Source organism: Peromyscus eremicus, chromosome 5 (assembly GCF_949786415.1).
Source record: "Peromyscus eremicus chromosome 5, PerEre_H2_v1, whole genome shotgun sequence".
Classification (NCBI taxonomy): domain Eukaryota; kingdom Metazoa; phylum Chordata; class Mammalia; order Rodentia; family Cricetidae; genus Peromyscus; species Peromyscus eremicus.
In genome coordinates, this window is record NC_081420.1 from 48,947,276 (window position 1) to 48,958,579 (window position 11,304).

The 11,304-nt window shown below is 43.8% G+C and overlaps 1 protein-coding gene across 1 annotated transcript; it reads right to left on the reverse strand.

Annotated features, from left to right (window-relative positions):
* Positions 1–2,316: 2,316 nt before the first annotated feature.
* On the reverse strand, positions 2,317–9,591 carry Zp4 (zona pellucida glycoprotein 4). Its single transcript, XM_059262410.1, has 12 exons — positions 8,998–9,591; positions 8,647–8,768; positions 8,468–8,570; positions 7,513–7,671; positions 6,692–6,879; positions 6,068–6,165; positions 5,165–5,295; positions 4,538–4,727; positions 4,316–4,463; positions 3,922–4,000; positions 2,704–2,820; positions 2,317–2,430 (listed from the first exon to the last, which is right to left on the reverse strand). The coding sequence occupies exons 1-12, from the start codon at positions 9,209–9,211 to the stop codon at positions 2,324–2,326; spliced, it is 1,656 nt and encodes a 551-aa protein (XP_059118393.1). The 5' UTR covers positions 9,212–9,591; the 3' UTR covers positions 2,317–2,323.
* Between the last annotated feature and the right edge of the window lie 1,713 nt (positions 9,592–11,304).

An 11,304-nucleotide genomic window follows, 5' to 3' on the forward strand; every position in this document is an offset into this window, starting at 1 on the left:
GGTCCTGCCAAACCCCGGCAGTCTTACAGCCCACTTATAAAATAAACACACAGGCACATTATTTACAAACTGTATGGCCGCAGCAGGCTTCTTGTTATCTAGTTCTTATATCTTAAATCAACCCATTTTTATTAATCTATAAATTGCCACGTGGCTCGTGGCTCATCGGTATCTTAACATCTTCACATGATGGCGGCTGGCAGAGTCTCTCTGCCTCAGCCTTCCACTTCCCAGAATTCTCTTCTCTCCTTGTCCTGCCTATACTTCCTGCCTGGCTACTGGCCAATCAGTGTTTTATTTATTAACCAATCAGAGCAACACATTCACAGCATAGAGAACATCCCACAGCAGGATTGTTCTCTCTGGGTATACATCTCATATTAAATACAAATTGCCTTACTTTCCTTAAAAGGGGCAAGCTTATCCTCAGTAAATGACCTACATATGAGGGCTGAGATGGACCAGCCTTCCTTCCTGTTGGAATCACAGATTCCTTGTTGCTTGGTAAATGCCATTTAGAGCAACCTACACAAAGTTGCTTTACTTATGCAGTAAGCTGAGAATACCTGACCACGTCCCTCTATTTTTCCTAAAAGAAGAGTCAGTGTGACTTGATTGCCCTTTCCCAATCCCCTCTTCCTTGACTGCATTCTGTGTGCATATCCTACCTTGTATCTACTGCTGTTTCTGGGTGGATCTCTGGTTTCTTACTCCTGTACATAGCTCAGGACCTGTCATAATAAACATGTTTGAACTGAGCAAACTGAAGCTCCACATTGTCAGCTCTGAGTCAGAACTTATTGGACATTTAGACTTGGCTGGTACAAGGACAAAAGTGAGTACTGAACTTAGTTTAGGTGACATTTTTCTGGAGTTTTGTACATTGTATTGAACAAATTTAGGATATAAAGTTATTTTAACTTAAACCTCACCTATGTGTTATATTCACTTATCCCAGTTAGCCTGAAGTAAATGTTTGCAGGAAATGCTTTTCTATAGCTTCATGTCAATGCTCTTATAGTTTTACTATTAAGATTTATATATATATATATAAATAATTGATGTTATATATGTAACATAAATATAAAAGTATATATAATGTAAATATAATTTATGTTTATAGTATATGTGTATATTTATGTATATATAAAATAGATTTAGGGGATATACACAATTGGTAGGGTGCTTACCCAAAGCTCTGAGTTCAATCCCCAGCAAGGCAGAAATGGAATGGTGGCACTTGCCTGTAATCCCAGAATTTGAGAATAGGAAGCAGAAGGATTAAGAGTTTATGGTGAATATTGGCTATATAAAGAGCTTGAAGTCAGCTTGAACAAAAAAAATAAAAATAAATAAACCTGGAGAAAAACCTCAGTCCAACATCTGGCAGTACACAGTATTTTCCACTAATGTTCACAAAAACATCCTATAAGAATATGCTGATCTTCAGAAGCTAACATAGGGACTTGCAGCTATGGGTATTTTTGAAATTGATACATTCTCACATTGTTCTGTCTACTTGTGATGGCCAAGGTGAGTCAGTTTTATCATAGACAAATTGATCTCTATTACTACTACCTGTACCCTGGCTCTTGCCCTTGGATTGAAAGCTGTAGTAGTTAGAAATACAACTATAAGCCTTGATTCAGATCTCTTAAATCACTCTCTGGAAGTAGGGATGGTAACATTTCAGGGGTGGTGGGAGGAATCAAGACCATGGCTTTGAACAGGCCAGGCAGTTGCTCCAATAGAGATACTTTCCTGACTTTTTATGTAGCCTAGGCTGTCCTTTAACTTGTCAACCATCTTGGGGATCCCATGTGCTATGATTACAGATGTGTATAGACATGGCCTTTCAGTGATTGGTTTAAACTAGCCCTTCCTTTTGTGATCTGCTGGCTGTCCCCTTAAAATCCAAAACCCAGCAGTCCAAGAGTGTTGTTGCTACCCAAAGACTAGTTTTCTCTGCTTGAAAATTCCTATATCTCAAGCTTATAAAACCTTGTTAGTCAGATATTTAGTTAGGTATGTATGTTTCACACACACACACACACACACACACACACACACACACACACACACACCGCTTGAACCATATTCTACCAAAACATTGATTATTCTTCTCAGGTGTGAGAGCTAAAATAAAAAGGACAGTATGTTACTCTTTGCTCAGATGAGTTGAGATGCCTTCCCTAAGTGAGAAAAGGGAGATTCTCAGATAATTTGAGGTGTTCACTCAGAATCAGACTAGCTTTCAAATGAGAAACCCTTCCCATGTTGGGAATGTAGTCAGTTTTTTATTGACACACTTGATCTGGGCAATTCATCTCAGTTTTCTGATGGCCAAGTAGAATATTAACAAGACTCCAATGATGATTGTTACTGCAGAAAGCCCTACTATCCACAGAGCAGGGGAATCCACAGAGGTGCCTGTGGAGTGGAAAGGTGGGTTAGTGTGTGCTGAACCAGCCCAAGCCATTCTAGATCTTGACAGAATCAAGTAGTCTTCTATAGGGATGGTGATTACTTTTGTGGGGAAATATACATTGAATAGTAAGGAACAGGGCAAGAAAGCATCTTTTAAGGATGAGGGGAATGACTAGAAATCACCCTCCTGCCTCGCTTTCCAAGTGCTGAGATTACAAGCATGCAAGATTGTAACTAGCTAAGAAGTAGCTGGTAATTTGATATCTTCCCACTCACTTGAGTATCTATGAAGCATGTCTGCAGGGTCCTTAGTGGATTGGAGAAGGATCACAGGGCCCTTGCTAGAGATGCTGGCAGTGTTGTTTTCAAAACGAAGCTCAGTTTTTCTTCTTCCTGGTGGAGAGATGAGAGCTTGCAATTGGTTGTAAATTTCAGTTGTATACGTGAGCCAAGTGTGAGCCAAGGGACTAAGGAACAAAGTCAAATCCCTTGATGCACACATCTCCATTTCACATCTTATAAAAACCTTTTTTTTGTGTGTGTTTATACAAACCCAATCAAGTCTAAGATTTTCTATTTAACTCTGTGAAAGTGTTATTTCAGTTCACCAAGAGTTGGACATAGACAATCACATTCAATGATCTCCACTCCCCCCCCCCCCCCCCCGCCCCCCCTGCCTTGCAACTAACATCCTCTCCTAGAAAAAAGAACACTGGCAGTAGCATTCCGTTAACCTTTATATTCCAGAGGTTATGTGTTCAAGCAGGAAGTGAGGACACAAGCTGTTATAATCCTATGTCTGTCAGTTAAATGATCTGAAAAAGTCAATCTATTGTCTTTACAATTGGGAATAATGGTCATAATCAGAATTGGCTTGCAGTGGGAATATTGGGTATCATCGAAATTGGCTTGCATCTGTCTTACACTATGTACATTGAATTGCTAAGAGTTTTTTTTTTTTCTTGTAGAAAACACCTAAGGATTCAAGAATCATGAATCACGATTCAGAGACTAGTCAAGTGCAAGTGAGTGGGTCAAGTAGAAGCATTTACATTTATCAGGAGGTCTGGGTCTGGCCAACTCCAGAGCATACTGTGTGTCTACAATTCTTCAACCTGTGTACTTTTAAGGGCACATTGAAGACCTGCATTCAGGTAGGTCAGGACATCTACTTTTGAAAACTGGCCAGATGTAAAAGGAAAAAGTTGACAAGGGGCTGGCTGAGGAAAGAAGTCAGTCAGTAAAGTGCTTGCTGTGCAAGCAGGAAGACATGAATTTGGCTTCTGGTTTAGTCAAATTTTGTATAAATTGAATTATAGTTTTTAAAAACCTGAGATTGTGGCAATCTAGTCAGCTCTGTACTCATGCAGTTAGTACGGAGGAAAACTTCATTAATGAGTTTAATACGATAAACTCTTAGTTTAATGGCAGAGGCTAACACAGTAGGACTTCAGGATTCACTTAGGTCTTGATGTAGACAGCTAAGATACTCACTCCTTGAAGCAGGACAGATTACCATGCAGGATGGGGTCCCAGCAGGCTGGCAGACCAATGCACTGCAGTGCAGGTATACCTGGAGGTTAACAAGTTAATATCATGTAGACAATTTCCATATCAGACATCTCCCAACCCCATACCTCATCTCCAAAAAGTTCAGAAAGTGTTATAGCCATCTGCCTAAGTTAATGTCACAATAGTCTTGAAGAACCAGAGTCCAGGTATCAGATGGCACTCATGTTCTTGGTAACACCTTGAAGAAGCTGCCCTCAACATCAAGAGCCAGTGTTGAAGGTCAAAGAACCACGTTAGAGAAGTGGTAGAGGGGTAAAACTGTCATGAGTTCTGGAGGTTTTAAAACTTTGCAAGGGTACAGAAGGATATACCATACCTGTCCACCAAAAGCCTGCTTCTCCCTTACAGCACTGGTGAAGCTGAAGGTGGAGATGCTGAAGCGTTGGTGATGAGAAGGAAAGGGCCTTGATGCTTTCTGGACAGCGATCCTTTTGGTCTGATAGTTGTCTCCAGCATATGGGCATCTAAGCCAAGAGCCACAGTTTATCAGGATGGGCTTATTCAGGGGGCCACCCAGGTACATGGAGGAGCCACTTACCCCTTCACCAGGATTGGCCACTGTGGTTGTTGAAAAGGCTTAGGGCCAGGTGTGGCCCAACACTGCTCTAGCAGTAGCCCCAAAGAGGGATCTGTTCTGTGAAGGATGGAGACTTCAACATAGATAGGATCCTGGAGTAATTTCACCAGTGGGTAGTCATTAGCTCCATAGTAAGAGCCATAGGTTTTATCTGCACAGTGAAAACCAGAATTAAAGTGGGGCTAGGGGATACTGAAGTAGATAAAATACCTGCCCTGTAGAAGCATGGGTATCTGAACTTGAACCCCAGAACCCATGTGAAAAGACCAGGCTTGATGGTCTGTGCTTGTAATCCTAGAGTTGGCAAAGCAGAGAGAGAAACTCCAGGCCAATGAGGGATCCCATCTCAGGAAAAAGGTAGATGGCACACAAGGAAATGATCTGAGGTTGACCTCTACATTCTCCTTCTCATTCCCTCCCCTACACACACACACACACACACACACAGTGTTAAACTGTTAACAGAACTAGGAACTACTAGGAATAGAAGCTATTGAAGCATATCCTAAATACCCGTACAAATGTCGTGTTGCCAAGTTAGTGGACTGACAGACTTCAGGTGGGATTCCCTGACTGGGAAGGGCTTACCCTTGGCAATCTGAAGCTCCAGACTGAGAGGCCCAGGCTGCATCTTAGGAAGAGGTGGTGGGAGACTCAGCACTTGCATATTAATTGGGGATGTGTTGCTGAGAATGGAGTAGCTACAGCTGACTTGGAGCCTGTAGGAAAATAAGATTTTAGTAGTATGGGTGTGCTGGCCACACCTGCTGATTTTAACTCCAGAGGAGCATGCGGTAGGTGTTTTCTAAGTTCATAACTTAAATTAGAGGTGGTTTCTATCCTAAGAGCGGCTTTCCATTGTTACTATGCAAATAGGACCAGTATGAGTTGGTGAGAAAACTATGTAAGAAACAAGTGTGCTGCATGAGACAGGTGACTAGTGCAAAAGCAGATAATTAGTGAACATCTTACAGGAGAGGGGATATGAAGCATGAAAATGACCAGTAAGAAGCCCAGGTTGAAGGTGCCCCATGGAGGCTCCATGCAAGGACAAGCCTAAGGTTGGAGAGGTTGAGAGCATCAAGTGCTCTGAGAGGAGCAACATAGAGTTATCTCACAGGGCTCTCAAGGCAATGATAGCACTTTTTCACTTTAATCTACAGCAGCAAACCTCAAGTGTGAGAACCTTTCAAGTCTGAAAGGAATTCTCTCAGCCATGACCTAGACAAGGTTAAAATGAGGTAGCCCAAGTGAGAAACAAGTCTCCACGAGGTGGAAGGAACAGAAGTCTTGGGTGAGTATGAGGCTGAGATCAAGTTGGGAGCAGAGACCCAGGTAATGTATATGTAGCGGTCTACATGAGTGGTTAAGCTGAGGTAGCAGGCAGATTCACCTATTGCTGAGAAGTATTCTACTGTGGGCTCAGTTTACCCCCGGATTCTTGCCTTATGAAGAAAAGGCCTACTGGCCTCTCTGGTCAAAAGTGACTACCTGAAGATGCTGTCTCGGGTAATAGAGCCATTGTCCCAGGCTCTCACATCCTGAGTCGCCACTAACTCATTTTCATACACGACCTGGTCTCCAGTGATCTGTCCAATGGGTAAAGAGAAGCTGTCACTTCAATCTGTTGACTAAATAAGCACATCCATGTTGCCCAGACCAAGCTCTTAGTCTTGTCCTATTTTGTATCCTATTTTCTGATCCCTACAGAGAGGCAGGGCGTCCTGTCTGTGAATAACATGGAAAAGTAGGGCTTATGCTTGATGCAGAACCAAGGAATGAGGGATGATTTAAGTACTGAGATTAGGTAAATGGACCACCCCAATCCAAGTCAGCATCGTCCTCCTGATTACCCTACATTCTGGAAGTGTGAAGAATCTGCTCCTTATATTTGCTCCCTACAGAATGGTGGATGAAAAGCTGGGACCATGGCAGAGGCATTTGCTGAGTGACAACAGAAGCAGCCATCCTCTAAGCAAGGCCTTTTTTTGCCCTAGAGACTGTTCTAGACAGCAGGCAGTGGTCAGGGATGCTGCTCATGACTGTAATATCTCAACTTATCTCCTAACCACTCAGGCACTGCCTCTACCCCCACCCCTAAGGCACTCTTCTCACCTGCCTTGTGGTCCCACAGGAAGTAAATGGAAAGTGGAATAGGACAAAGGTGGGCGTTGCCATCACAGGATCACATCCACTGTCACTCCTGAAGACCAAGTGTAGTGAATCCAAGCGCAGGGGTGGCGAGGTCACATTCCTGGACACAGCAATGGAGAAGCGGCCCCCTCTGGTGCACTGGGAGGTCACTGCAACACCAGAGAGGAGTCCACCTCACTCCTGAGATGGAGCGAGGTGGACCTGAGTCTAATAACTCATTTGCTTCAGGTGTCTGCATAGTGAAGTTGGAATTTCTACTGATGACCTGGCAACAGGCTCCCAATGACCACGTGCACCAAGGCCTTGCCACGGTCACTGAGGCATGGCTGTAACTTGGCTACACCTGCATTTGTAGGGCAGGTGTGGGATCACCTGCCATTTTTTACTGCTTAGAACTAGGCTCTGCGTGTTTAATGTGCTAGGAAACCTTCAAGCTTGGTATGGGGCATGTGAATAATCACTTGCGCAGGATTCTTTCTAAACACAATCTTAAGACTACCAGCCACCCAAGTGGCTGTTCCTTGGGAAAACAAGAGTTTATCAATTGGTAAGTATCTGTCACATAGACTTAATTTCTTAATGTCCCTGCAGGTTTCCTTTATGTTTGACTTCTAGATTAGACCGTGAAAGGCTATAGAAAGTTCTAATTCTAGGCAGCATTGCCCATCTACTAGCAACCAGTTGCTTTTTATTTGCTGGCTGAATAAAGCTTTCCCTGCTCTGATGTTACCAGCAATCACTAAGCCCCCTTTTCTCAACGGAATTGAGATGGAAGTAGGTACCTGTGTTTCCGTAGTAACAGGAGCCCGCCTCTTCCTCTTCAGAGCTGTAGCAGCAGCCCAGCTCATCACAGTCTCCTTGAGAGATGGGTGAGGGAGCACAGGGCAGCCTTTCCTTTACTGGCACAGACTTGCACACTTCAGTGTTCAGAGTATCTGGGGCTGGATATTGAGAAGGGAAGGGGAGCTCAATCTAGGCAGCAGAGTGGTCCTTCAGTGAACCATCTTGTCACAAAACTTGGGCTTTGAACTCCAGAACATCCAGACCACCTTAATAGGCCTGTTGACTCTACTCGCTAGATTAAATCCCAAAGGAAGATCAATATTAAGTCACCTTGTCAGAGTCTCCTGAAATGGATCCCTACTGAGGAAAACATTCTCCCAGTGTGTGTAGGAGCAGTGAGGCTCTTCACATGCCTTCCAATGGCCACCTTTCCAGATCTTTAGAGGGACCTATCAAGCTTTGCCATAGGTGATACCACAGGAGCTTCCCATGCCATAGGACGTCCAGTAGCTTTGAATATAGAATTGCCTAGGGTTTCCTAGTTAAATGATCAAGTGTCCCCTGCTGGAGGTGGATGAGTACAGCATGAGATAGCTTCTCTGGCTATTTCCTATGCTAGCTTTTGTTTTCCACCCATTCCAAAGGGTGAGAAGGCTCTTGGTTCCAGTTACAAGTTAATTCTCATTTAAATTCTAACTTTGCAAATCACAAGTGAAGGTGCTCAGTGAGAGGCCCAACAGAACCTAGAGTCCTGGGTCAGGAAGTAAGGTTCCAACTCCTAACCATGCCCAGCCTCAGCTGGAGTCTCTCTATAGTTAATTTTCCTAAGGGCTGACATGGAGGGAAGAGTCCTTCTTAGCATCAGTTGTTGATGCTACCTGGAGTAGACAGGAGTTACCCAAGAGCACCTTCTAGGCAGGACCCTCCCCTAGCCTGAATGCTTTCTACACTTACCTGGAAGATCTAAAGGGCACTTAAGCAGTCTCTTCATTGGCCCTGCCATATGGCCAGCTGCATCCACCCCTTGCACTCCAACTACCATGACATAGTAGGAGCCCTGAAGAGACAAGCAACAGTGATCAGCCTGGCTGATGGTAGGAAGGATTCTTGTCTGATAGCTGGGGTCTACTTACCCTCAGAGTGACATAGCAGCCATTGTACGTAGCTTCCAACACCAGGGGGCCACCAGGACTGTCCATCACCCACGTACCACAGTCAGAGTCATTCTTTAGCCTGTGTGGCAGCCCTTGGCTATCTAGGGCAGGTCGAACATGAAAAGCACAGTGGTTAATTATCGGTGGATAACCAGACCCACCTCTTGACCCTAAGGGACTTCCATCATTCAGAAAAATACAAGACAAGGCAAGTTTGGAAGTAGCAGTTTCGACTATTCATTCTGTAGGTAGGGGCTGTGAAGATTTTAAAAGGAGGAAAGGGTCAAGAGAAGAAGTTTAAAAGTAGGTACCTGGTTGAGACTGACTTACCCCAAGCTGTTAACTCAGGACTCTGTGCCTCCAGGCTGAGGTTCATGGTAAACTGGAAGTTCTGTAGCCCACAGTGGAGCACACCTGGCATCTCGGTCACATGCTGCCCACTCAAAGGAGGACAGAACGGGAAACACAGTAAGATGCCAGGCAGAAGCCACAGAGTGCTACTTAGAGTCTGCCTAGCCATTCTTTCTCTTTCACTAGCCCACATCCACCAGGAGAGATCTCTTTATATACACACGAGGAAAGCTTGGTTTGGGGTGATAGCGTTAACAGCCGGCAGGTGGAAAAGACTTTAAAAAGGGTGATTCTTTCCTTCTGGAAGTGCAGTCTACAGACGCATCCCATTAAATATTTAATCCCCTGGTCTTCAGAGCTGGGCTGACCTCTTCTTTTTGGCTAAAAGCAGGCTTTTTGGGTTAGCTGCATGTAGCAATTGTTCTACTAGCTTGTCTTCAGAAAAAGGAGACCAACTGCTTTCTAGAATGTTGCATACTTAAGTGAGGATCCTAGCTGCATTGGCCCAAGTGAGTGATGAGTGACAGGAACCAGGAACTGCATAGGTTACGGCTTCTCTTAATTTTCAGTTTTTCATCTGGAAAAATGAGAATGATTGTTAGGGCAGTACGGTTCTTAAGGATGCTATGAGAGATTTAGGCCAAATACATCGCACCATGCTTGCCCAAGCTGGGAGAGTGCAGGCAATGTCTTTGGGGTAAGGGTAGCTTCTTTAAAGGCCCTTCTTCATTTCTACTGTGGTTCTAAGCTTTCATGGGAAGTCACTCTGCAGTTGGTTCAAAATTCCAGGATCCCTTAAACCTGATTTGTGAGTCAAGTTGGTTTAGAACTTGGCCCTGTATTCAGAGAGAATCCCATCATGGTTCTATAATCTATAATCCCAGCACTCCGGACATGGAAGCAGGGGAACAAGAAAATTCAAGGTCATATTTGGCTACATATCAAATGGGAGTCTTGCTTGGTCTATATAAGATCCTATAAAACAAACAAACAAACTAAAAAACCCAAATTATGGAGGAAAAATTAGAGGCTTGTGTGAGCTAGTTTGTAACTAGGGAATATAAACAAGAGTCCATCTGTTCTCCTTTGTGGGAGTGAGGACTTTTCTGAGGGAAGACAGAAGTACCTCTGGGGGTCTTTTCAACAAGTCAGAATGAAGGGCCATCCAGAGTCACTTGGAGGTGATGACTTCCATCACCAGGCTCTTCTTTTATTCCCCTTCTCTGCACAGGTTCACAGGATGTGCTGTTAGGAGCCATTCTGTGGTGCAACACTTGTTCCATTCTGGTTTTGTCTGTGCTGTCCTGTAGACCTCATCCTTGCTGTGATGACCACCATGGGTGCAAGGCCATCCTTCTCTGCCATGGGGCTAGGAGGGCAGCTAGTTAGCCTGACTTCTAGAGGACTGTTTGTATATGTTAGTCTTAATTTCTGTCTCTCTTCTCTTTTGCTCTCTCTCTCTCAATAGAAAAAGATGATGAAAGTGAAGAGTAAATCAAATTGACAAAGGAAGTGGGAACTAATTCAAGACTTTGTGATAAGGATTTCATGATAGGGTGGCTGGATACATGCCTTCTCTATCCCTTAGGCTCATTTACCCAAATGGGTGGACATGTGAACTTCAAAAGTAACAGTAAGTTCTGAGCACCATCAACCAATGGGCTATCTCCCAGCATTCCTTTTATTGTCATAAAAGCAGGCAATTATCACAGCTTCTACCTATGACATTTAAAATACTAATAGGAAGTGATAAACCCTTAACTCTAGATCGTTCAAGCAATTTACATTTGGTTCCTGTAGACATGGCGGGTGTCTCCTGCCCATTTAGTATTTCTGAAAGCTTGTGGTGAATTCCTCCTCCACTCTCCTGTGCAAGACGGACAGAAGCAATAAGGTTGATGGCCAGATGATTGACAGCTGGGTGGTCCTTTGATTAGCAGGTGTGACTACAACATGGCTAAGCTATTCATGTGGTTTGGGGTAGTAACAGATGATTTTATATGATTTTTCCAAGGAATCAGGCACTCTATTTGTGTTCTTTACCATTTTCTCAAAAGTAAACAGATCTCTCTTTCTCTCCACCAATGTAGTTTGAGAAAGATAGCCCATTTCCTTGAGTGCAGAGGCTGTTTAATATTGGAGGAGAATATAGAGATATCATGTTTAATATGTCAGATGCCAAGGCGTGTGTGTGTGTGTGTGTGTGTGTGTGTGTGTGTGTGTGTATGTATGAGAGAGAGAGAGAGAGAGAGAGAGAGAGAGAGAGAGAGAGAGAGAGAGAGAGAG

What these genes read in the sequence shown, in the direction of transcription:
- Zp4 (XM_059262410.1), bottom strand. Translation starts at nt 9,211, where the DNA reads ATGTGGGCTAGTGAAAGAGAAAGAATGGCTAGGCAGACTCTAAGTAGC. An exon ending in CTGTTACTACGGAAACACAG is followed by an intron (nt 6,880 to 7,512) that starts GTACCTACTTCC and finishes CTGGTGTTGCAG; the next exon opens with TGACCTCCCAGTGCACCAGA. An exon ending in CCTGTGGGACCACAAGGCAG is followed by an intron (nt 6,166 to 6,691) that starts GTGAGAAGAGTG and finishes CCCATTGGACAG; the next exon opens with ATCACTGGAGACCAGGTCGT.